This window comes from Strix uralensis, chromosome 1 (genome assembly GCF_047716275.1).
Source record: "Strix uralensis isolate ZFMK-TIS-50842 chromosome 1, bStrUra1, whole genome shotgun sequence".
Lineage (NCBI taxonomy): Eukaryota > Metazoa > Chordata > Aves > Strigiformes > Strigidae > Strix > Strix uralensis.
Window position 1 is genome coordinate 118,359,854 of NC_133972.1, and position 25,866 is coordinate 118,385,719.

Consider the following 25,866-nt stretch of genomic DNA (forward strand, 5'->3'; position numbering starts at 1 on the left):
TTTTTATCCCTAATAAATCCCCTGATCTAACTCACTCTACAGCTAACCAACACTCAGTCTGTCACGGAGGAGTGGAGAATAGAAATTAATGGCCGAACCATTTTTCCAACAGCTGACATTCCACATCAAAAATAAAATGAAATATTGTTTTTATCATCACCAAAACATTTTTAGCACTTTTTCCCCACTTGTGTTTGCTGTGTGTTAATTGCCATTAACCTGAAAAATATCCAATGATTATATTAACTACATAAGAAAAAAGATCCCTTGCTAGCATACAAAATGCTTTTCTGATACAGGTAATAATACTGAAGCTAGGAGTACATTGCTCCCACAAACAGGATTTACCTGAAAAACTGAGTAACCTTGAGATATTTATCCTTCCCTCTCCACATATTCTCCTGATTTTCAAGCATTTCTGAAGTTTACATTTAGAGTATTATCAAAATACTCCAAAATCTTTGTAGCATTAAAGTTACATAAGTTTCGGGAGTTTGGTTGACCTTGACATTAATTCACTAATATTGTACGTTCCACAAACATTCACTCTGTCATGATTTAGTGTCAACACTTGTCTTTTTCCCATTGAAATGTTCAATTATATTTGTTTAAACCCAAATTACATGACCATAGCAGGTTGTGTATTGTCCAAAAATCACAGCAGGTAGCCAGAAAAGTGAAAACAATATGAACACATGTAATAGAATTTCAAAGGTGGAAGAAACTGAAAAATCAAAAGTATGGAAGGAATAACAAAAGGCAAAGCTGGAAGGGGAACTCTTAAAATCAATCATGTTAAGCAACTGTAAAGAACCCTTGTCATTCACATAAGTTAAATGTCCATTCAGGGTATATTTACAATCATGACCATTTTTGGACTGTACGAGATGTACTGAAAGCTTTGTATGTAACTTACTCTTATATCTGAGTGGCAATTATATGACATACTTATATTAGGGCTAAGAAATGCTGAAAATGCTTTTTACATCACAGCTGCAAGAGATACTTTGATTTGTCCTGTGCTTTGCATTTTTATGTTTTTGAGGATTTTTCATACCTTTAAAGCTTCTTTTAAGTACCAAAAATTGCTTTGCATCAGCTATAAAACATGTTGTAATCTCTTGCGGAAGAAAGCAGTTATAGTGCTAATGTGCACAGACCTGCATGTATTTGCTGAAGAAGCATTTTTCCTCTTCAGCCTTCAGTTAGACTATCACCATGAGACATACCGAATTATACCACAAAGCAACCCACACTGTGTATAATGCTGACCTCCAACAATTCCAAATTTAGAGGAGTCTAATGTGGAGTTATAACAGAAAGCTGATTTGTGAAGAGTAAAAAACCAACTGCTAATAGCCTGAATTTAGACCTATCCAATCAATACCAACTTTTCATCACCAGTCCAATAATCTGTATTAGGTTAATGTTGTTTACATTGGAGAAAAACCCTAAGGAACCACTCTTCTTAAAACCTGTAGAAATTTAAACTGTTGATTTTAACTTGAGGATAATATATTTTTGAGTTACAGTATTCTTTAGGCACACAGTCTTTAGTTAAAATAACAGTCCTAAAGTACAGTAGAAACAATTCCTGCATTCCAGGAAACGGGTTTGATTAAAAGCAGCGCAGTGGCAGCAATTCTTAAAGAGTAATTATTTAAATATGTGCATGCATATTACAAATAGTCACCATACTCATTCTACCAGAATATTGTGTGCTGTCTTAATGGTTTTGACCTTCCAAATTTCCCAAGTAAGTAGCAGCAAGGTACACTGGCATCCAGAACTTCCAGGTATCAGAGACACAGACATTATAGAAGAGGAACATTATTTTGAAATTTTCCTAAAACAAGTGTCAGTTTAAAAAGTACTAGTATTTGGGCTGTGATATTTAGGTTTCAGACTTGGACAGCAAGGATCTTTCTAATACTGAGAGTGCTCAGTATCAGCTTAGTATTTCCAAGTGCTTTGTTCTTTCAGAATATGTAGAAAAACTCTACTGAATAAAAACTATTTCATGTTTCCAAAATTTTTTGCACAAATCTAAAGGCAGGAAGTAACATTTCTGTTGTTCTGGAGGAGGGGTACACTTTTTAAATTAAAACTTCCATTCTGGACACTGATACACTGACAAGGAATGGATTCTTTAGTCAAAGCTTTACTTTCTTCTAACCTTTACTCTGTCAGTTCTAGTAAATTCAGATCTCGTTGTTGGCTTGCACATTTTTGAACTCTGCAATACTACTTTGGCACTGCTGAGGAAACGGCATGATCAGACTAAAGTGAGAAGCTAGAGGAAAAAAAGGACACAGATTTTATTACTCCTCAAATAATGGTGCAGAGTGCACATGAAAATTTGAGACGGTATACAACAGCAGTACAGCAGACATAAGGGAAAAGGGTTAAAGGTCTTAAAACTGACTCTTCCAAATTTAAAAGTATAAAATTCTGGTCAAACCTACAGTTTTATTTTAGCTAGCACCTCAGCTACAATTTCAAAAAGCATCTATTTGGAAATATACTTGGAAACCTCCACTTAGAATGTGAACAGATAATAAGATTAGAAGAACCCCATGCCAGGCAATTACCAATGCACCGTTAAAGGTTTTGGATAAACATGTTTATTAGTAACTCTGGGCATGTGCTTGGCACCTGCAACCGTGCAACAACAAAAAAAATTTCCACTTTTTGGTTAAGGTGTGGGTTTCTTTGGAAGAGAAACAGGTATTGCACAAAGCCTGTTTGTACAAGGTAACTCCCTTCACACCTAAACAAGTTTAAAAAAAACCATTGGGAATACTAAGCAATTTTGAGAGAGAAAGAAAGAAAGAGAGAAAGAGAAATTATAAGCATGAAACAAGAGAAGTTGCCTACTCACTTCTTTTTTCTTTCTTCTTAAATTTTCCTTTCTTCTTCCCATGCTCCTTTTCATCATCAGACACTATATCTGGAGGCTCATGCAAGCTGTCATGAGGTGGTGAAGGCTCACCGGTGCGGTACAATCCAGGGAACTTTGTAGGACTGATTTCTTCAGAGCTGGGAGTACGAGCAAGACCCCCACTGTGTTCTACCCGACGGTGTTCACTGGGGCTGCTAGTGGGAGGCAGGAAGCACTCAGTCATTCTGATTCCCTGATATCAAAGTGAAATCTTCTGCTACCTGTCCATCACACCTGCAGCAGGGGAAAACAAAAAGAAACCCCACATATTTTTAAGCAATGGGTTTCAGAACACCTTGTTTAGAGCTCTATCCTGAAAACACAAACACCAATACCTTCTACAATGAATGTTCCGACTTATGTCAAGACACAGTAATAAACCAGGTCCTAAGCTCAGTGTTTGCAGAATCTCTCCATTAACTCCCAAGCCATATTAACATAATAAGAGAGCTGCTATATTAGCCATTTATGCTTTATAAAATATAAAACATTATATATTAAGTATCAGAATATTGTAACATTTGAAATAATTCTTAAAAATTTCACAGGCAGCTTGCATACTGATTGGTAATATTTACTACAGAATAGTTAGCTAACTTTAAATTTTTGACATAAAATAGATTTGTCTGGAAGCTCAGAGTGTTTGTGAGCACTGCACTTAAGGCAAAGATCATTTTCATCTTTCCCAAGCATATTTTATAGATGCAAATAAGAACTTGCCTAGCCTGTTGCAATAAGGGGAAAAAAAAAAAAAAGAGTTAAAGCAAATCCATCTTCTAATTACGCTAACGCAAATTAAAGAAGGTAGAAAAAGAATGATTAAGTTTTTCTGGTATACAACAAAAACTTCACATTTGAAGAGGCTGTATCAGGTCATCTGCATACAGATGCTGGTACATTGCTTGCTTGAGAGCTATGGCCAAATAAAAGCTAATATGAAAACTGCTGAAGGAAACCAAAACAAATTCTCAGCAATGGAACTCGTAAGCAAAAAACTCTTCCTAGCACAGATAAATTTCAGAAATTCCACAGAACAGATATGTTGTATGGGACATCATACTTCTGGAGTCCACTTTGCTGAATTTGGCCTCTTGTGTCCAAATGGTCACCCTCAGATGAGCCCTTCTTTCAAAGGATGAAACAAACACAGAAATAGAGCAAACCCCAAAAATAAAAAAAAAAAATCAATTAAAAAAAAAAAAATCTATTTCCCACACCCACTGGCCTACTTTGATGACAGGTGAAGTCATGATTACATGCTAACTTTAATCCAACTTAAATCTATGCTGCTGTGTTGCTGCTGAAACTGATCTATTGGAAAATGGACAGAAAAAAAAAAAGGTTTTTTTTAAAAGCTACATCGGTTCCACAGCCTGGCTCTCTGTGCAGCCATGTAAGTGCCAGGGCAAGCACAAGGAAGGCTGAGAGTTGGGGGAAGGTGCCCTGTTCTACAGACTTAGTGATCAAGGTGGCTGTGTAGCTACGGCCTCAACAAAAACAAAATTAAAACATGTTATAAGATTAGACACAAAAGCCATATTAAACCTATTTCCATGGGTATTTCAGTTATGACAAGAGAATATCCAGATATAATAGCTACGGCTTCTGCACTAGCCTTTGGACTCTGCAGTCACCTCTGGTACTCCTGCTATTATTGAATGCTGATGTATAGATCACAATTAAGAAGAAAGTACTCAACCCTTTGCTAAGTTAGGCAAACAATCATAAATTACCCAGTATTTTATAAAATCTCATTCAGGGAAATAAACGATACAAACTGGCTAAGCAGGAACTCCTGATACTCATACAAATCAGACTATAACTTCTTATTCAAAAGCAGAAAGCCTCTTTAAAAGAGAAAAGCATTAACATGAGACAGCCATTTTCTTTTTTTTTTCTTTTTTTGGTCATGCTTGTTGGGTTTTGTTATATTTTGAATGGATATCAAACACTCCACTGCCATGCTAATTTGATACTGTGTTTAAACAAGTAACTGGCATGCTCAAACAAGACATTTTAGGAGAAATGTCCAGGTATCTAAAGCTTCAGACTTGCAGATATCAAAAAAGGTCAACACTTTCAATTATATAAGCATTTTCATTACCAATGACACAGACTGGCAATACTGTTGCATCTCATCTGAGTACCAGAAGGATCTGTAAAATTCCTGCACAGCACCTGTTAGTATTTCATCATCAACCCCTCCAGCCCACCCCAAAAAGAAGAAACCAAAACGCCCCATAAAAAGCTGCTAAACAACAGACGGTATTTCAATAGTAACTCATGGAATGAAATTAGAAGTATTACATATAATATTTTTAAGCAACAGGATGGACCACACCTACAAGTCAGTCCATGTCTAGAGTGGGCAAGATGGGCAAGTGTACAGAGGGAAAGGACAATGCCATTGCAAAGGCACATCACCACCACCCTGGAAAATAAGGACACACATTGCTTTGCCTCTGGAACCGGCAGAGATCCTGGGATGAAGCCTGACTTACCCTGTACGTTCCACAACACTCCTCAGCAGTGTTACTCAACTCCCGGGGTCTCATTTACAGTTGGTAGAATACAGAAAAGCATAACATGGAATTGTGTTTTGCCAGGTTAATAATTATAAATCTGTTCAGCTAAGTGGGTTCTGGGGAGGGTTGTTGGTTTTGGTTTGGGTTTTTTTGTTTTGTTTTTTTTTTAACTCTCATCCTTCAGTTCTCTGTATGCAGAACATAGGGAAAATTTAATGTCTGTATGAAACAAAGTATCTCACTACAGGAGATCACTCAGAGTGCTTATGGAAATTAACAGATCAGAATTAGAATAAGGCACAGAGTAAGACACAGAATTATGACGAGGAACAAAATATTCATGAGGTCTTTTAATACTGTTCATTCTTTATTCTGGCTGAAGTAGAGACACTGACTAAAAATAAACATAACGATGCACATTTGTAAATGCAACAAATTAAGAGTGCACTTACATTTTGTATTATTTTACAGCTTTAAGAAAGCATTCTTTTCCTATATGCATAATTTCCTAGGCCTTTAAATAAGGGGGAAATTTCACAATGCTCGAATTCTATCAAGACTTATCAGCAGAATCAGAGCCTTTAGGCCTACTGCAAAAACATCTTCCACTTTTACTAATGGATGGCAATGTTAATTGGCCATACAGATCTGTACCTTTCCTCCAGCTTTTACAAATTTTTGCTGACAGCAACAAATGGTGGGACTGAAAAAATCATGGATCCTCTCAGCATTTTGAGAAGGAACATTTCTAACAGGCTGATTATTCTGCCAGCTTCTCCTTCTCAGACTTGACCCTTTCTTCCCAATCTGTTACTGCTTCAGTCCTGCCTCTCCCCTGCAGCAGCACCTTCCTTCAAATTGCTCTTCTTCACCTATGCAGCTCTCATCTGTCAGGAGATTTAACAGCTCACTGCTGCCACGTGGGGAAGGCCATTCTACTCCCCCCATTAACACACACCCCCAGTTCCAGTAGTTTGCTCTTCCAAGACCCCTTTGTGAGATGATTCAATCTGCTAGCTGCTCCATCAGGCTTCTGCTGCTGAGCTGGCTCGTGGAAGAGCTCAACAAGCACTAAACATGGAAAGTAGCGGAGTGGCAGAACCGTGATGACAGGAGTGCAACCTCCCTCTTTGGGCAGGTCTGTTGTGTGATACTGTGCGCACAGCTTCATCTCCCCAGATTTCACTTCATTCTTAGTATTTTCCCTGTAACTTCAGGCTTTGATGTCTTTATCACCCAGTGCCAGTACTCCCACGGTTCCTGTCTTGATTGATTTCTTTTTCACCCTCAGTATATCACACACAACATGTTCTTCATCTGCTGTGGTCTCTGTGACCCAAGCTCAGTCTCCCACTTTCCTCTCCCCTTGTTTTTTATTCAGTCAGTTCCTACTCTCCTGCTGCACACTGCTTCCTTGCAGATAAAGTTACTCCTCTTCTTCCTCTGTTTCTTCTATCTGACTAGTTATCAGTTCCTGTTTCCTCCTGGATGTTCTACTCTGTTGCACGATTATCTATCTCACCTTGTCCCCATTTCTCACACTGGCACTCAGTCTCTCTCTAGTATCACAAGAGTCATCTTCTTACGGTCTTCTTTGTCTCTCCCTAGTATCACAAGAAGTCATCCCCCTTACATCTCCTTACTTCCCTACCAACAGCAGGCTCCTTGACTCCCACCAGTTCTCGTTCACTTGACATTTGATTCTTCTTCCACAGGAGCCACGAAGGCTGTTATGTGACAGCATCAGAGAGCTTCTCGCAGTTCAAGCTCCTCCTCAGACTTAGCTACTCTTTTCAGTACTCCCAAAATGCAGCTGAACCATCCTGAACCATCTTCCTGCTCAACATGGAGTTGAACCTTCAGAATAACTGAGCGTCAAAAATAAACAGCCTTCACCAAACATGTGCAGAATTGTCACCTCTCCTCTATTCCCCAAGGAAAGACTAAATTTAAAGAGATTTTAAACATGGAAAGCAAAAGGTACGTCCTTAACACAAAAACTCCTAGCCATCACGTCACCACCATCTTTCAAGACCATACACCAAGTACAGGAAGGTGGGTTGGGGAGAGGAAGTGAGATGCCTGCATGGGCAAAATAGTATGTTTTTCCTATCCTAATTTTTGAAAATAACTCTCTCCTACAAAATTCAGCCTGAGCTACATAGCTAGTAAGTAAAAATTAGTATTAAACAGCTGAGGTTTGGAAAAGACATAGAAAAGTGAATACAGAGAGACAAGACAGCCAACTGTAATAGCTCTCACTTATTGCAGTGTGTCATCTAAGTCTGCACAAACACATTAAAGAGAGGCACAGTCTGAAAGACCAAACTCACAGCTCTTTCATTCAGTACAGAAGGCTCCATTATTTCTGTTTTGCACTGAGTCTGTACTGTGACTTTGTGCCTTGTAACCAATTGCAACAGCAGAAGCAAATTAGAGCAGGTGATTGCATGCACAGATGTTATTTTGTAAAGCTATTGGGCGGAATGAAGGACATGGAGAATTTTTCCGCAACAAGCGTTATGCAAGACCACATCTGAAGCATGGTGGGTGTCCCCGGGTCATCCCATTTAGTCACAAACAGACACACTCTGAAAATCGGGGTGTTACGTTGAAAATAATCCCAAGAAGTCAGTAATCAAAGGATAGAGGCAGAGTGGGAACCCTCATTCAGCTACCAGACCCTGCTCCATCACAACTACCCAAAATCAAGACCCAGAACACAGCAGTGCCTCATCATCATAGGCAAAAAAGAAAACAAAATAGTCCAAAAGATCTGGACATATGTGAAGAAACTGATGTTACTCAAAGAAATGAAGCACACTGCTTTTGGACAAAAATTATCCTAGTAACAAGCATAGCTCCATTTTGGAAAGTAATGAACCATAAGAGGAAAGAATAAAAACTATCACTCATGGTCTAAGCATGTCAAAGCACTTCAGAAACTATGAGTGGTACTCCTACAACTGCTGAGATGGTTGCAAAAGATGACTTGGAGATGAAAAGACAGAGTTAGAAGTTATTTACCAAGACTATGCAATGTCTGAGACATATCTAAGTTCTGTATCTTGCTCAGTCTACTGCAAAGTGTGGGAGGCCATTAAAACCACGGTCCTTCCAAGAGTAGAGGATGCTGTTAAATACATCTCAATTTAATCATCTTGTAACTACTGATGGTTGTCAGCTACAGCAACAGCTTTGGCAAAGAACAAAGTTTTTACTAGCTTAAAGCTAATAAACCATTTATGTTTTACTCAAATTGTTCTGAGGTTTTATTACTGCAATAAAACACAACAGTTTAAGCTGTGTTTTGAAATAAAAGATGCATTTTTTACAACATACTGAAAAGCTTAATACAAAACACTGCTTTCACTCAAACACTTCTTAAGACTGAAATGCTGCCATGCAGTTAAATAGCAAAATGACAACAGAGGCCATCTATTTTACTTAACAAGCAGTACTCAGGTACATAAACAGTGCCCTTTCCTTTCCTTAATAAGGCAACATGGCCATGAAAGGAGAAAGAAAAGGGAAGTGCTTCATGTAGACAGGTAAAGCAAGTTTAAAATTTCACAAGTCATAAGTAATCACATAAACACGGCATTAAGTAACTCCCTTGTGAGTCATGCACTCTTCATAACTGGCAAGAATTAAAGCCTCAAGAAGGGCCTTCACAAGATTTTTTGAATAAAGAGAATAAAATACAGATTGCTTAGCAGCATTCAGCTCCTAAATTTAAGATTACTTTACAGAATATGTGATGCTATGAGAATGTTAGAAAATTTACTTTAAAGGAGAGTGTGTAATCACACAATTCCAGCCCCATATGTGCAAGCTGTACATTTTTCAAAAATAATGACAGCATCAGATCAGCTCTAAAAGTAACAAACAGGTTTGTGTGTTCTCTCATTTACCTGTAGGTGGATAAAGTCTGCCACAATTACAGTACCATTCAAAGTATTTCAAGATCTCCTCTGAGAGTCCATACCAGCTCAGAAGTAGTGATATACAAACATACAAAACTCCTTAGCTCTCAACAATCAGAGACCACATCCATATTTGAGTGGACTCTTGAAGGAGCCAGCTCACATTCAGAATATGTAGCAGTATCCAGGTTACTCCCTATTATTGCGGATATTCCAGCTCTTCATTAATCGATTCAGTAGAGAGCCAACCTTAAAATAAATAATTAAATACTATCCTAAACATTTCAGAAATTTTAGAAACAAGGTTTCCAATCATATTATGATAAAGTCTCATAATCACATGAAGATAAAATCTCCAGGTATGTGGCAGCATATGCTTTCCAGTTTGGTTCACACTTCAGGGAAAGCAGTATCACAGCCTCTAGTCTACAAATTCTGTAGAGCTCCATCAGGATGCAATTCACAGGCTGCTCCCAATAGACACCTTGGGGAAAACAAAACTTGGATCCCCTGGAGAGAGACAAGTGTTTTGCTCCAGAGAAAGCACATGTGAAAAGAGATCAACCATAACCACATAGGAAAAGCCCCTGTCCCATGACTCTGTCTCCTGCACTGGCTATGCTGTCACACCACCTGCCATAACATCCTACTTCCCTGGTGAGGCACGCTGTGACAATTTACATAGAATCATAGAATGGTTTGGGTTGGAAGAGACCTTAAAGATCATCTAGTTCCAACCCCCCTGCCATGGGCAGGGACACCTTCCACTAGACCAGGTTGCTCAAAGCCCCATCCAACCTGGCCTTGAACACTTCCAGGGAGGGGGCAGCCACAGCTTCTCTGGGCAACCTGTTCCAGTGCCTCACCACCCTCACAGAAAAGAATTTCGTCTTCACACCTGATCTAAATCTGTTGCGGTTTAAAGCCATTACCCTGCTGTCTGTTCTGGAGCAAGCTAAAGCAGGTAGTCTAGGAGAAAAGCCTCGGCACAAATCTTTGTTACATTTCAAATCTTGGAAATAACTGGCCAGCTAACAGCTGGAAAGAGTGCTGTTTAATTGTTTTACATTGCATGTTTCTGAAGTAACAAGCAGAAGGTCTGGACTCCGCATCATGATGCAGATAGGCACTGTAACCAGGCCAGACTTTTGCAGGAGTATCTTGACTAATCAGCTACCTGCATTGCAACTGCTACTGCCCAACCAGATAGTAATTTCCCCTTCTTCAAACTTCTTGGGAAAGTGCTAGTCCACTGTTCGGGATTCTCTAGTCTTACCCCTGTGAATCCTGCTCCTGGTTCCCATGGTCTTGTCACCACAAAGTAGCCCAACACCAATTCTTCCAGTAACCATACTCAAGCCTGGTACACTAGTTCCCCACTCCATGGTCTAGTCCCACTGCTTCCCAGGCTTAGTCCCTCTCCATTAGCTTCTTCATTCCCCTCTCCTGCAGTCCAGTTCCTCCACCACCAGGACTGTACCTCACCTCTCTCACAACCTCCTCCTCACCACACAGGTGTTCAGCACCTAGACCTGTGCAACTTCAGTTTCACCATTCCTCTTCTCCACACCCAGTGCCTCATCTAACCTCACCTTTTGGCTGCTCACTGTTTCCCAGCTTTCCCTTGCCACCTTCTATTTCTCCCACACTCAGTTCTAATTAAGGTTTCTGAAAATTATGGTCCACACATAAGCAAGGAAATCTGGGAGGTCTTCTCCAGTGAAATTTAGATTTCCCCTCTAAATTACAAATAGCATTAAAAAGGTTTGCCTGACTGTCAAAATATTTTTTATTACAGCAAAGATATGTTCTTCCCTGCTAGCTCAATTCTCAGAAACAGTCTGAAGGATTTGGTTAGTGCTTTTTGTTTAAATTTTTAAATACCAGCCTAAGAAACCTAATTTTTCAGTCCAAATGAAAATGTGGTAACTTTTGATAAGGGCAGAACTACAGAGAGCTGAATTGAATAATCTGAAGTGTCCTGCAAATGTATCAAACCCTTCTATACTTCTGAAAAATGCCACATTGCACAACATACATAATACCCACTATGGCTTAGACTGGCTTTAGAATTATTTCTGGTGTGACAACCTTGTCCCTTTTCTCCTGTCCACCTCTCCAAATTCCCACTTGCGCCAGCACTAACACTTGTAAAACAGCAAAGTTTTACTTTTACCACTTAACAGAAGAAGGGAAAATGCAATAAAAGCTGTGCAGTTTACTTTTTTAACAATCGCTACAACCATAGTATCACTTCAGGTTTTGTTTGCCCTCAGGACTATGCGAGTTTTATACAATTCAGGTTTTCTGACAAGTCTTTCGAAGAGTTGTCTAATCCCTAGTCACCAAAGGTCTGCAGCATGATGTACAGCAATTGATGATCTAGCAAATCAAGACTAATTTTTATACTTTTATCAGTTCCTGGGCTGGGTTTACTTAATTACCAATTCCCCTTATCAGAGATTTCAACTACGACACCGTTCAGTCACACTCCAGTACGTGACCTCAGCCAACTTGAGAACAGCTGTACATTCAGTGGAGTCAGCTAAAAAAAACCACCACAAAACCCTGAGCAGTTGAGCTACAAATCCTGTTAAAAAAGCAAGTGCTAATCATCAGAGTGAAAAAAAATAAAATGAAGCAGAAGAGAAACCAACGGATTTGGCATCAAATATTTTACTGGAGTTTTAAGCATTTGTTATTGTTTCAAGAGCATCTACAGACTAACCATGACAGATCACACAACAGAGAATGGAATCTAGTTTTCCAGAGCTCTGCACGCTCAGCTCCATAGCCCGACTGAAAAAATCTAAGGCTATATATAGCCTAGTTTTGGTTTTTTGTGTTTGATTTTTTTATTTTTTTATTTTTTTTAAAGAGTGAATTAGCTAACGCATGCTAAAATACTAGAAATGACAAGGGTAAACAGCAAATATGAAAGACACTTTGCTTTGGATTTGACACTCGTAACAATCTGGGACATGCCTACAGACCAGAAACGTGTAATATAACACACTGGCATTTCTTTAACAGCAATAATTCACCTGGCAAAAGAAATAGCAGCAGTAGAGATGGTGTAACACATCATGAGGCTCTTGCCAGCAGGTAGAGTTCAAGCTCTATGGAAATCTTGGGAACATACTCAGTTGACATGTACAGGCAGACACCAATGCCGTTGTATTATCATCACCTTTATTATCCATGCCAATTACAACAAAACCAGAACAGGTATGCCCCCCTACAAAGATCGCTTAACTTGTGTCTGCTGGTCTGTCCTTTAAAAGCCACTTGCTACACCTACGAGCATACTGAGTTCAGCACAGACGAAGCCTATATACATACAACCTAGCTACATGTCAGCTGCATAAACCTGTTAAATACATAGAGGAAATGACAAAGAGCGCACATGCTGCACAAAGGACTGCATGCTGAATCCAGACAGTGTCGCTTTTTAATCCATTATTGAGATACTATCTTTTAGACTGGATGTAGAAAAATCAATTAGAAGTACCATGCTTCTTCACTGAATTGGCTGAATTGTGATCATTATTTTATTCATAGAATTTTCAAACAGCATTAAGTTAATTTTACAGAAGTTGCTTCATAATCCTTTAACTGGGAGGTCAGCATTAACGGTCTAGTTTACCAAAGGCAAAGAATATTCAATTACAAGGCCTTATCATTCCCAGAGTATATTAATGACACACAAACCTTTAGGGTTAAAACTGTGAAAATTAAGTCTCTTGTGCTTTACATTGAATTTTTGCCACCATGTATTGAACACAGATGAAGAGATCTATAAATTATAGGCTGTCACTTGAGCTGACAACTCCCTAACATAAGGAGAAACTAACAGCAGCTTTACTTGGATCTCTCATAGTGTGATACACGACACAGATGATCGGTTTCCATGTATGATTTTTTTTCATGTTTAAAACCCAGCATGTTCCAATGTAACACAGGCAAACCATACCCAACTTTTAGTGAATATCAAATTAAAACAGAACTATGATGGTTGAGATAAAACCCATTCTACTGTTACAGCAGAAAGAAGAAAAGACTTTGATCTAGAAAAACTGTTTATGTAACAGCTTCTCTGATTATTTTTAGTGATTATTTAATAACTATGTCTATCTCCTGATTGTTTTAGACATAGTTATCAAATAATAGCTATCTGCAGCACCTTTGTTTTTGGCTTAAAGAATCCTGTATATTATCAAGCTAACATCAGTGGCTACTGACCTAGAAACCCAAGTAAAAGGAAAGTCTCCCCTTCTGCCTTCACCAGTTGTTTTATTAGGCCCATACTGAGTAAAATCAACTGGAGATTGGGTTGCATGTAAACATTTTCTCACCTTAGCTATAATGCACAGGAATATAATGTTTCCATGCTCCCAGTACAGCAGTTTTTAGAAAAGCCTTATTGTACATGCAGTTTTACCCACCAAAAGATTTTTTTTCTGATGTAGCTTATTTCATTCAGAGATCTGATTTGAGCTGTGCCAAGAAAATAATAGTTTTATTGATCCATGTTACACCTATAGCAGTGCCACCTGCTGGAATAGAGGCTGATGTCTGTCAAATTCATGCTATATGTAGAAGAAAATTATCTTTTTTCTTCTTTTTTACCATGGTATATAAGTTTGCACACAAGAAGAGGACTATATAATCTCCTTTTTTCAGACATATTCCCATCGATGCCAATGACAACTCTTCATCAAGACCACAGGAAGTATTTAGCCTTTCTGTAAATGTCTAAATTTTTAGTTATTTTTTTCAGTACCATATGTAGAGTTAGGATTAACAAATTCTGTTTTCCACCTCTGCCCCAGATTCACTCAATACCCAAGGGGAAAGTCAATTTAAATATTTATAAATTCGGTAGATTATTAATTACGATTAACACCACCACCTCCAGGGATGAGATGTTGCAAAATGTCACGTGTGCGAACACTGAAAACGTTCACAAACACATCCAAGGCAAGGTGTGGCACCACCCAGCTTGGGGCGGCAGCTGTCTCCCGAGCTCTTCTCTGCAGCAAAGGGCTGGGAAGCAGGATTCTGCCTCCACAGCCAGCAAAGGCTTCTTCAGAGGCAACAATGGGGAACACTGATCACTTAAATTACCAATTACTGAAACAGCAGCAAAACCCACAAGTTCACAGTATTTGTCTTCTATGCCAATTTACAGAGCCAAACAGCTTTGCAAGAAAACTTACATGAAATACCAGCTTTCTAGAAAAATGTATAAACATCCTGAGAATTTAAAATTAAATTCACATACATTTTCTGAAGCAAGTTTCAGCTCAGTCTGTGGCACCTACTGCAGTAATTTTTGGCAATCCTATGGCTTCAGAGCATCACAAAAACCCCCATACCTTATGAAATACATACTGATTGCTGTTTTCAATTTACTTGCCAAATATAATAAAAATGAACTGAATAGTAACACAAATAGACACTAAAAATATGTATGCTTCACAGCTGGCAAAAAAGTTCAGTATCTGATAGCACAGGACCAAACAAGTTCTGACTGCCATTCCCAAATCTGTTGTGTAGCCTTGCCTACACAAGAAAAGTCATGCTGCTTTAAATAAAATTAGTGTAGGTAGTTTAATGGAAGCCCTAGTATACATAAGACAAAACAGTGCCATTGTCCTCCCCCTGCTCCAAAAAGAAAATAAACTGCCTCCGTCAGTGTAAGGCATTTTTAAGTGTGGAGAAATCCTCTCTCTTAAGTACTAAAAACCACCAAATGTAATTACCCATTGAAAATATGCATCTGTAACTGACTGTTCTAATGATACACACTCATTGTAAACTTCTGTGACATACTTTTTTTATCTTTTAGATATCTTCAAAGTCTGACTGAAATAGCATATTAAAAACTTACAAAAGTTTGTACAAAAGTTTGTACAAAAGTTATAAAGAGCTAGCAACCAAAAGAAGCCAACCATAATAGAAAACTGTAAGCCAGTTTTATAATAAAATAAATATCATAAAATCATAGCATACAAAAGGAGCGCTGCAGGTAATTACAACTTCCCCATTGTTTTTTGGTAGGGTATACAGATTTTGGCATATTCCAAGATACATTTGAGATAGTCATTGACAGAAAATTATTTCTTCTTAATTATCTTTGTCGAGGAACTTGGGTTTGAATCTACATCTTAGTATGTCAGTCACATGAATTTACTGAACCATCCAGACAACAAAGTAAGAACTCCATATATTCATCACTTCCTCTTTCAGCTGGAAAGTTGCATTTCATTTCCTCCAACAACTTCTGAAATCCTTTTCAAAAGATGACTGATAAAAACCCACCTGATCACCAGTGGTATGAGTTATATAAGTTTTGGAGAACTGCAACTCCAAATTTCAGGATTAAACCTTCAGAAGCATGACCCTGTGAAAAGATCTCTGCACCTAAGATTAGCTTGAAAGCGGCCAGCACAAAGAAAACTTACAGAATTTGTAAAGATTAAAACATCTAAAGAACAAGAAAAGCTAAAACCACTAGACTGAAATAATCCAAGGAGTTTCTGGGTAAATCTATTCATCAGTTGGTTTGCTTTTTTCCCCAAGCTCTTACATTTTCAGTCCATTCAATCAATTAAAAAAATCCCACCAAATATGAAAAGCTCTTTAGGCTATCTTAAAAGAACAGCATCTCCTTTGAAGACACCACAACTGAAAATTAAAAGAGGGTGTCAGATGATACTTTTCTTCAAATCCAATTAAAAAAAGGGTATTTTACGCTTTGTATAGATTAGCATTATGCTTTTATATAGCATTTTGTTCACAATATAAAAACCTACTGGAGTTAAATTATTACAAATATAGTAAAATATCTGCCAATTTAATTATCTTGCATGAGGTAATATTAAATTAATACAATCAATATTAAGTATGTGGAAGCCGTGTATTGGACAGAGAAAAACAATAACCCAGAATTATGGACTCTTCTAGTAACATGATAGAAAAACACTACTAATACCATGAAATGAGAGTTTCACTGCTGGCATGTTTAGCTTTAGAATTTACATTTATCAGTCAATGTAACTCATGCTAATAAAGATCAGTAAAAATGTATTTTCACTGATACCTCCAAAAAAATTCTGCACCTTGACTGGTGATGCTCATTTTAACCACACGTGGACACACTAGAAATGTTAAAGTAGCAATAAGCCTAATTACCAGTGTAAATTAAATGTTAAGTTTCACGTAAGTTTTTATAGAAAAAACATTAAAATTATAGCTTCTGACTCTTCGGTGTTACTCTATTTTAAGAAGTTTGGCATGGCTTTAAAGAGAAGTGATGTTCTTGCAGAATTCTTACTAAATTTTTCGTGAAAAAGAGAAGCTGCAATTTTTGTCCCTGCAATAGCTCTTTTTCCACAAGTGTCAGGTTAACGGTATTATCATCATACATTGTGTTTTTAAAACCCATGTATCCAGCCGAAGTGCTGATAGTAGCAGAAATCTATGTTCAGTCCCAAGAGTCCCTTTCTGCCAGATGTCTGTCTTCTAGCACAAAGCTCCATAATTACGCATAATACAAAAGCCCAGGGATCCTAATGAAACTGTAAAACAGGAAGTAAACTTATTGTGCTGACTTAAGCTAGAGCATAGAAACGTGAAATGTTCATATTACAGAGGACAAAAATGAAACAAAAATACATTTTATTTATACAGAACTATATGAATTGACTTGAGGGAAGAGTTACTCACTGCTAGAAAATGTACAAAACAACCAACCTGAAACAAAATTTATTTTCCTTAAAATAATTTTCAGTTTGGTCCAAACTTGCATTCTGATTTGGAATATCAAACCTTACCACCGAGCACTTGCTTCTCACTCTTCCCCTACAGCAGCCATCTGGCCCCTTCCCACCTCACACAAGCAGCCATCACTCACTCATCCCTTTCTTCCCTTGTGTGCCTCCAGAGACCAAAATAGCCAGTCTAAAAAAGCTCAGTTCCTTGTAAGCAAGAAGGATAATGAAGAAGGCAGTGTGGAAAAGAGAAATCTGCTCCTACCAGTTGCAAAGCTGCCCCTTCCATTGCACTGAAGTAGAGGGCAGCACCTACTCCTATGAAAAAGTGTTATTCCCCAGAAGCTAAAACAGTGCATCTCTGCACACTTAGGCAAGGTCTTCCCCAGCACTGTGGTTCAAGTTAGGCTGTAGCTGGCAAGAATCATTAAGCCATTCCCTGCTTCCTCCAGGAAGGACAGTAGCCCGGATGGAAGCAAGCCAGGGATTGCCTACAAGGTCATCCCGTAAATTAACCTGTAACACCAAGGATCGTCAACCTTTTAAAGAAATTTTATAGTTGCACTGATTGATTAAGGTTTAGATTTCTTCCCAGCACTTAAAACAAATGGACAGATGACAAACTATTAACAATTAAGGGTGCACCAATGAAGATGAAGCAACTTAGATCACACTCTTCAATTACTATTATATGAGAACAACTGCATGATTTAATTCTGCACATAGAAGACAATACTAAATTTGATTATTTAAAACTAGACATAACATTGTCTCTACCAATGTTTTTTTAAACTGGGCTACATACCACATTAATTCGCGCTAGTAAACAGCTCACTATATTCAGATTTACATTATTATTATTATTGGTTTAGCTACTGGTGAGCACTTTTTCTTTATTTATTTCTTTATTATTATAAAATTCGGTGTTTATTAAATAATTAGTTGCTATTTTTTAGTTAGGATGTTATGCCAAGCTGCTTCTGGAAGAAACTGGGACATGTTCATTATCTGTACTTTTGTTTACTTTACAGAAGCTACACAAGGCAAAAATACCAAACCATGTTCTCTAATTAAATACAACTTATTTACTTACTGAAGGAAATACTACTTGTAGGTAGTGAACTGATCACTCCTAAACATTGTGATCTCATTTTTTCGAATTGGTAGATCTCAATCTCCCAGACATACTCTCAATTCATAAATTAGACAAGAAAAAAAGATGCCTTCTGCTTTTTCAATGCACAACTAATAATTAACACTAAGGACCCCAGTTATATTTCCCAAATATTTTTAGTCAGACATATTTTGTTTAGGCATTAACTTTGTTTTTTACCTTCTTAATAAATTATCCACTGAAGCCACTGTACTGTGTATTTATCTTTTTCACAAATTATTCCCTATTAGTTCAAAATTGTCATAGCACTTTAGTGATGAAACCTAAATACAATATTTTTTCCTAGTACATTATCTTCAGTAATGGGACAGAATAAGCTATGATGTCTTTGGATATATCTGAGATGAGTGTTGCGTGAGCCTACTTACTGGATCACCACTCCTTAGCCAGGCAATTATATATCCCTTCCCACCCCACTTGCCAGCAGCTGCCCCAAGTAAGCAGTCCCCCACTTTCTACTGCAGTTTAAAGAAAAACTGGAAGCGGAGAGTGCCAGATCCCTGTTGTTATTCAGCTTCAGAGACGCAGGCTTGCTGTGGCTGCTGCCAAAATCAACAGCTCTTTCACTCTACTATACCTCCACAGCTTCAATCAAGTTTGTATTCCCTCATGTCAAGCTGAAAAGGTGAGCAATGGCTGGGATGGGAAGGATAAGTATGGACAGGAAAGGAGTCATACCCTTTCTTTTTCTAAAGTCAACCTGCAACCTTACCTTTCTGGTTTTGGCCATGGCAGGCAGAAAATGTAATTTTCACTTGGACAGCAATCACCTCTAAACACCACCACATCTGGGGATGCAGCTCAAGTGCAAGCCTCCCACAGGCTACGTCCAGACTAACTATGGACTCATTTGATTTTTGTTTTTTTCTTGAGCAACAATTTGAAAACTACGGTCCATGAGTCTCAGGGGAACAGCAGAAAGAGCTGACGAGTCCTTCAGGTGAAAATCTTAAGCAGGCACATGGCAAACGGTGACTAGTTTTAAGGGTAGTGAATCACTCACCGATTCAAAATAATCAGATGCTTTAGCTCAGATAAAAGTTTAGTAGATTATACAAGACATACAATAAACTGAAGATAAATGTCATTCAAACTTTTTCTGTAAGAAAACACAGCTAAAATATGTAAGGCAAGTGCCTAAATGGTACAACTGAGATCAGAACCCCAAAGTGTTAAATACAGTGCACATACACATCACTTTTGCTTTAAGTACATCTACAGAATTAAGCCATGCAGCTCTGAAGCAAAAATGCAGTTATTGTAATGCCAAGACAATATATTCCGGTATAAACATGCACATCTAGAAGCAGAAATAAGCTACCCTACAGAAGAAACTTTCTTCCCTGTATAACTATAATCACACCAGGGGTCTACAGTGAAACCCTTACTTTCAGGGAAAAAAAACCCCAAACTAAACCACAACACATAACATGCCCTCCCACCCCTGAATATACCTTAACTAAGAATAGTGCCAGAGTTGCACCTGGAGTATTAAAATTTGGAGGCAGCTATTCCTGTCTTCTATTTCAGATGTGGGAAGTCTAAAGAACACAACACATTTTCTCAAAGTTAGAAATGAGATCCCTAGAACAGGGAATGTAAAGTTTCCTGCTTCTCCGTAAGAAACACCCTGTTTTCGACCTAGCTACCTAGAACGTTACAGCAGGGTGTTTAGTAAATTTCAAACACTCAGAAGTAGTAAACCCTCAAAACCACAATAGTTTGGAAGCTTTTTTAATTTCTATTTTACTTCTCTGTAGAAAAGAGCCCCTCAAGAGTATGTGTCACAACAACTGTGTAACTATATTACATATGGACTGTACTAAAATGAACTGAAGAACCCGTGTGGCATCATTCATCAGAAGCTGTATACAACACCTCAAATGACATCAAAACCCAAATCTAAGGGATCTCTCTCCCATTTTTCTTTAAGCTTGTTAAATTCACGTCCTGCATTGTATCCAACAGAGCTTTAACATCACCCTTGAATGGGTGCATTATAGCAATGCTGAACATGCATGCTAAGCACTTCAAGCACTTTTCAGATAAGAAACAGGTATAAGAATGCAATTATAGCTGTTTTTCTGTGCTGGAACAAAAGACTTACACAAATCCATCTGGTTTATGCGACTGGTAAAAAGGCCTTAGCCTATTAATTTTTATTATTATTCCTCATTAAGGATGACCATTAACCTTAGGGACACCGAGGAGGGGGGAATCCAAACCACACCATTCTTATGAACAGATACTTTAAAATTACCAATGTGGATTGCTGACATTTTCTTTGTCGTTTGTTTTAACATACATCAGCACTTAAAAGTAAGATCTGCTTAACTACTCATATATCACACACTGACATATGAGATATGGTAACACACTCTTTCTAAACACCATTATTAGGTAGAAAACACAGCATCCTTAGAACCTGCTAAACACCCCAGATGCAGAAAAATCACAATAATGGTAAGAGTTTTCTGGTCCTTAAGATGTGACCTCTAGGTGAAGGTAAATGAATAAAAACCCAAACCGAAACCTCACAGTAAGCTAACCCACAGCCCAGCAGACCTCTAACCCGCGCCTCAGCTACCCTGAACCCCGCACGGTCCAAAGTGCATAAACGCTCAAGAAAAACGGGCGCAGGAGGAGCCTGGCGCCCACCCTGGGGCGCAGGACGCCCGCTCCCGTAAGGGCAGGAGGGACGACCGGGCCAGTCAGCAAAGCACACGGGCCAGATCGTGTCCCGTCCCGCCCCCCCCCCCCGGTGCTGCCCGACGAACAAGTCACCGCTGGGACGCGCGGCCTGTCCCCAGCGCCGCCGCCCCCCCCCGCAGCAGCCCGAGCCGTCCCACCGCCGGAGGGGACTGACACCCCAGCGGGGAGGCCGAGAGGGAGGGTCACCCTGGTGGGGGACAGCCGCGCCCGGGCCTGCCGAGCCGGCGCCGCCAGCGACCCTGAGCCGGGTGAAGCCGGGGGGAGGGGGGGGGGGGGGGCGGAGTCCCCAGCGGCCCCTCCCCTCCCCCAGCCTCCGGGCGGCTCGGGCCGGCCCCTCCCCCACCCGCCAGCGGCGCCCGGGGGGCGGGAGCGGCTCCCCGCCGCCCGTTAGCCACCCCCACCCCCCCTCTTCCCCACCAGCCCGGAAGCGGTTTCCGCGCCCCTCACCGGGAACGGAGGGGGCCGGGCCGGAGACCCCCCGCCCGTCAGGCACTAACCGTCGGGGTCCCGCTCGCCGGCGCAGCGGCTCCGCCTCGGCCTCACGCGCGGGGCCCCGCCTCGCGCCCCATCCCGCGCCTCCTCCGCCGCCGCCCGGCTCGCAAGGACGGCCGGGGAGCGGCGCGAGATCGCCACCGCGCAGGCGCCGCCGCCTCGCTCCGCGGCACGGGGCGGCGGGGGGGGAGCGGCCTGCGGGACGGGAGGCGCGTGCGCTGACGGCCCGCCCCCTCTCCCCGCTCGCCCGCGGAGGGGGGCGCTCTACGCATGCGCATCGCCGAGAGGGCGGGGAGGCGCGTCCCGCTCCCGCGCGCGGGGCATGACGGACACTGTAGTTCCCGGGAGGGGCCCTACCGGCGGGGCTGCCCCGCCGGCTCCCGCAGACGGACTACAACTCCCGGCGATGGGCGCGCCCCACGGGCACCGCTGGAGCCGCGGCTCGCCTGTTCCCTCGCCCCACATCTCCCCCGATTTTTAAGTCCCCGTGCCCGGCGTGGCGGTGGGAGGATAGTGTGGGGAGCTGGACTCGGCTCGGCTCCGGGCAGGGAAGGGCTGCCTGAGGGGATCCCGGCGTACGGCTGTCCCACGCCCCTTCCTGCTCCAGTGAGTGACCTTGCGGCGGGGAAAAACCTGTAAAATAACTTCGTAAAGTTTCTTGAAGCCGCTGAGGGCAGCCGGGCAGCGACCCGATTGCTCTTCTGGGCAGATTTACAAGGAAACGTAAGTGTTAGCAGTGATTAAAGCAGGGTATGGCTAAACCCCTGGCGAGATAACATTTGTAATTGTGGAAAGTCAGCAAACATGAAAAGCCATTAATGCCAGGACAAGAGCGGTCACAGCTCTAGAGAAGAGGTGTTTGCATCTGGCCTGCCTTCCGAATTACGTTGCTACAGCCTCCTGGGTGTGCAGCTCACATCGGAGCAGCCATCGGCTTCATCTTGCATAAGGGCTCTGACCTTGAATTGCTACCCGCTCCTCTCTGCCACGCTCTGGAATACACGAAAATAGAGAAACGCTCTGGATGCGACTTGAGGTGACCTGTGCCAAGAAACACATCTTCATCTCAACGTGCATCCTGTTTACAATGATGTTAAAAGGAATTTTGTATTCTTTGTCTCTTACAATGCAAGTTTCTGTTATGTTAAGCACCTGCATAATTTGAATCCTTTTCAGGATTCTTCATCAACAAGGGAATTTGTTTTAGTAAGAACCAGACCGATTCATTCCCACAGCCTCAGACATAATCCCTGGGCTATTGGACACACTAATACTGTGGCAGCGTGCCACCTGCTTCATTTATTCACTTGAGATTCAATGGTGCTTAGTCCCTGTCAAATGGGCTCTTTGTGCAACCTCCTGCGGTAATGTAAAAGGTCCCCCACAGGAATTTGTGCTATTCAGTAGAAAATACAAAAGGGAGGGTTGTAAACACTCCGATTAGTGTTGGAGCACAGAGATATTGTCTCCACAACATATTACATAACCACACCAGCTTCCAATTTACCTCCTCCCCTCCAGAAGAAACAGTTGAACAGCAAGGGCTTACTGGTGTATTTAACTTAACATCGCAGCTCATGTTTGGTTTGGGGGTTTTTTTGTTATACAAAGGCCATGTTACTTCTGGCAAGAGAAGAGAGAAAGGTTACTCCAGTAACATCCCACAGTAATTTGAGATGATTGCCTGTGAGGATCTCCACTTGAAGTGACAGTCGCCAGAGGCTCTCAGCTCCAAAGAATAAGTATTATCAGAGGCTGTTGCCAACACAAGTTCACACACAATGGGCCCATCGGTTAATGAACCCAGAATGAGTCTTCTCCCATTTTCTGAAGACAAACAAGTGATTGTCTGCAGTGCTGACGATACCAATTTACTGCCATGTGAAATACATTTGGACAACTCCTGACTTACAAAACTTATTGTGGTCTGAGGCCTACTTACACAGACCAAGGCACTTACACCCTCCATGCCCCACATTCACTCTGTAAATTCTTACTGCTTTAAAGACAAAGTCCAGCAAGGATTCTGAGGTGGCAAGCTCTCTGCTTTGAAATTCAGTCTTGCTGATGTACCTGAACCTCATAAATGTAATAAAATAATAATGGCGGGGAGCTTTAGAAAGCATTTTGTCAGGAAAAAAAAAAGGGAAAAAGGCAGAGCTGTGTTAATGAATGAATGAAAAATTTCTTCCCATTCCCTCTCTGTTATGCTACTACTTCAAGAAAGCCAGTTCTGGGGTTGAGTTTGTCTTGGAGAGATGGGAATCTATATGAGCTGTACTATTTAGACGCACTACGTAATTCTCATTAGCAATAAAGGAATACACAGCAGTCATGGAGGAGTAGCTTATGAAAGAATCGGGTTGGCCACATACAGAAACACACGTGAAACAATGAGAGCCTGAATATACAAAGGAAAGCCTAGAAGATTAGTTAATGCCTTCGAGGCATAAAGTACGTTATTTGTAAGAAGTATCACACAGTAGAAGAGAGCAAAAAGAACTGAATGACACTGAACTCTGCCTTTACAACTCCCATGAGCACTACTATGGAATCATACCATTTCAAGATCTTTGCAGTAAGAAGAAAATTCAAAAATACTTAAGCAATGAAGAGAATATAAGAAAACTCAGGTCTCGGCAGTCTTACATCTTAGATAGATTTGTCTGAAAGGAATTTACTTTGTTCCTTGCAACATTTTGTCTCTAAGTATGTTTTCCTGTGTGAGTAGCACAAATTTTAATGATGTACTGCTTGATGAAAGGTGTCATGCCAAGATCACGGGGCAAATCTTGGTAAAGGTGTTTTCTTTTGCAAAACCTAGCAGACATTACAATTAGCAAAATGTTAGGTTACGTGATCAATGCTCCTCTCCATGAGCACAAAGGAGTATAGTAGCACAATAGCAGGTGGGGGAACCCCAATATAGTACCCTGAGAAACGAGCCACTCCCTGGGCTGTCCCATGAGAGCCATCACTCTGAGTTGTGGGGGTTACTGCCTACAGGGGTATGGGACTCCTGGGACGTGGGGGAAGAGCACTTTGGGATGCCCCAAGACCTATTACAGGATTTGCAGCAGAAAGACCAAAGGCAGGGAAGGGGATGGATCAAGGTTGTTTGGGGAGGAACAAAGATGGAGAAAAAGAGGGATATGGAGATAAAATGGGCTAGTCAGCTGTAAACAGGTTGCTGGTCAGTACACTGGCGTGGCCATGCCCTGCAGGTACCTCATCACCACGGCCTGTCCTGTCTTCTCGTTAAACTCTTCTCCTGGGTGAGGGTGTGTCTGTGCTGCGTGTGCAGAGATAAAAGTGCCAGTCACTGGAGAGGGGACCACAAGTCATAGGGGCCTGCGTGTCTCAGGTGCCCATGGCTGGAGACCGGACCGTGTGCGTGTTGTGTGGGTCTGTGTGTCAGCGTGTGGTTGCCAGCAAACATGAGGCCAGACCAGCCAGTCAGTGGGATGGGAGGCTTGGGAGCCAGGTATCGAATCAGCCGTCATTTTGGGATGGATACTGGAGAGACCACAGATATGTTATTAGAGATACAAGAAGGTGTTCTTACATTTATTTTAAAGTACTTGATGTGAAAACCACTAAAAGTACTAAAAGCAAGACAGGAACCCTAAGAAATGACAGGAAAGCAATGTCATGTTATGGCCATTGTACTCACTCTCTTTGCAGGGTGTCAGTGCTTCTGTAATTTAGGAGCAACAAATGCCTGTGGGGAAAAACAAACAAAAAAACCCCAAACCCAAAACCCAAAGCAACTAAACAAAAACTTTCTCTACTTTTAGAGAAAGAATAACAAAAGGCCTTCAACCCCTTTTCAGTCAGAACCCCAAGAGGCTAGGGATTTGTATAATTTCTTATTATATGAATTCCCTTTTTTACTTCCCTTTAAGTTCAGTGATTTACAATTCTGTCCCAAAGGACAGTGATAAAACTGGCTGATGCTTTACCTGGAGAAGATTCACAGCCAGAAAAGTGTTTAAAACATGTTCTTAAATATTCCAAAGCACTTATGTAGGTGATGGTTTGCTGGTATCCAGATGTAGGTGAAATAAGAGCCCACAAAATAAATTATGATTTTTCTTGCAAAATGAGTAAGACTAAATAAAAACTTTCCAAAATGGATAGATTTGTCAGAAAGAACATTTTGACTGTTAAAAAAATCCTATTTTATTCATTTATGTAAAGAAAAAAACTTGCAACAATTTTAGTTTTGGAAAAAAACTGCTGAAGAATTAATTCTCTGTATTATTCCATCTGTCTAGATCAGTAACTTCTATAATATACTTCCTAGTAACATTTGCCCTGA

General features: G+C 40.6%; 1 protein-coding gene across 3 annotated transcripts in view; it reads right to left on the reverse strand.

Annotated features, from left to right (window-relative positions):
* RALBP1 (ralA binding protein 1) overlaps positions 1 to 21,759 on the reverse strand; it is a 35,571-nt gene extending 13,812 nt beyond the window's left edge. The window contains exons 1-2 of one of the 3 annotated variants that reach the window (XM_074878314.1): positions 21,501 to 21,759; positions 2,882 to 3,175 (exon numbers count right to left, since the gene is read on the reverse strand). In XM_074878314.1, the coding sequence (XP_074734415.1) occupies positions 2,882 to 3,125 (244 nt within the window). In that variant the 5' untranslated portion in view covers positions 3,126 to 3,175; positions 21,501 to 21,759. Of the gene's footprint in view, positions 1 to 2,881; positions 3,176 to 21,500 lie in introns of those variants that run through there. The other 2 variants (XM_074878306.1, XM_074878319.1) reach the window with 2 other exon arrangements.
* Between the last annotated feature and the right edge of the window lie 4,107 nt (positions 21,760 to 25,866).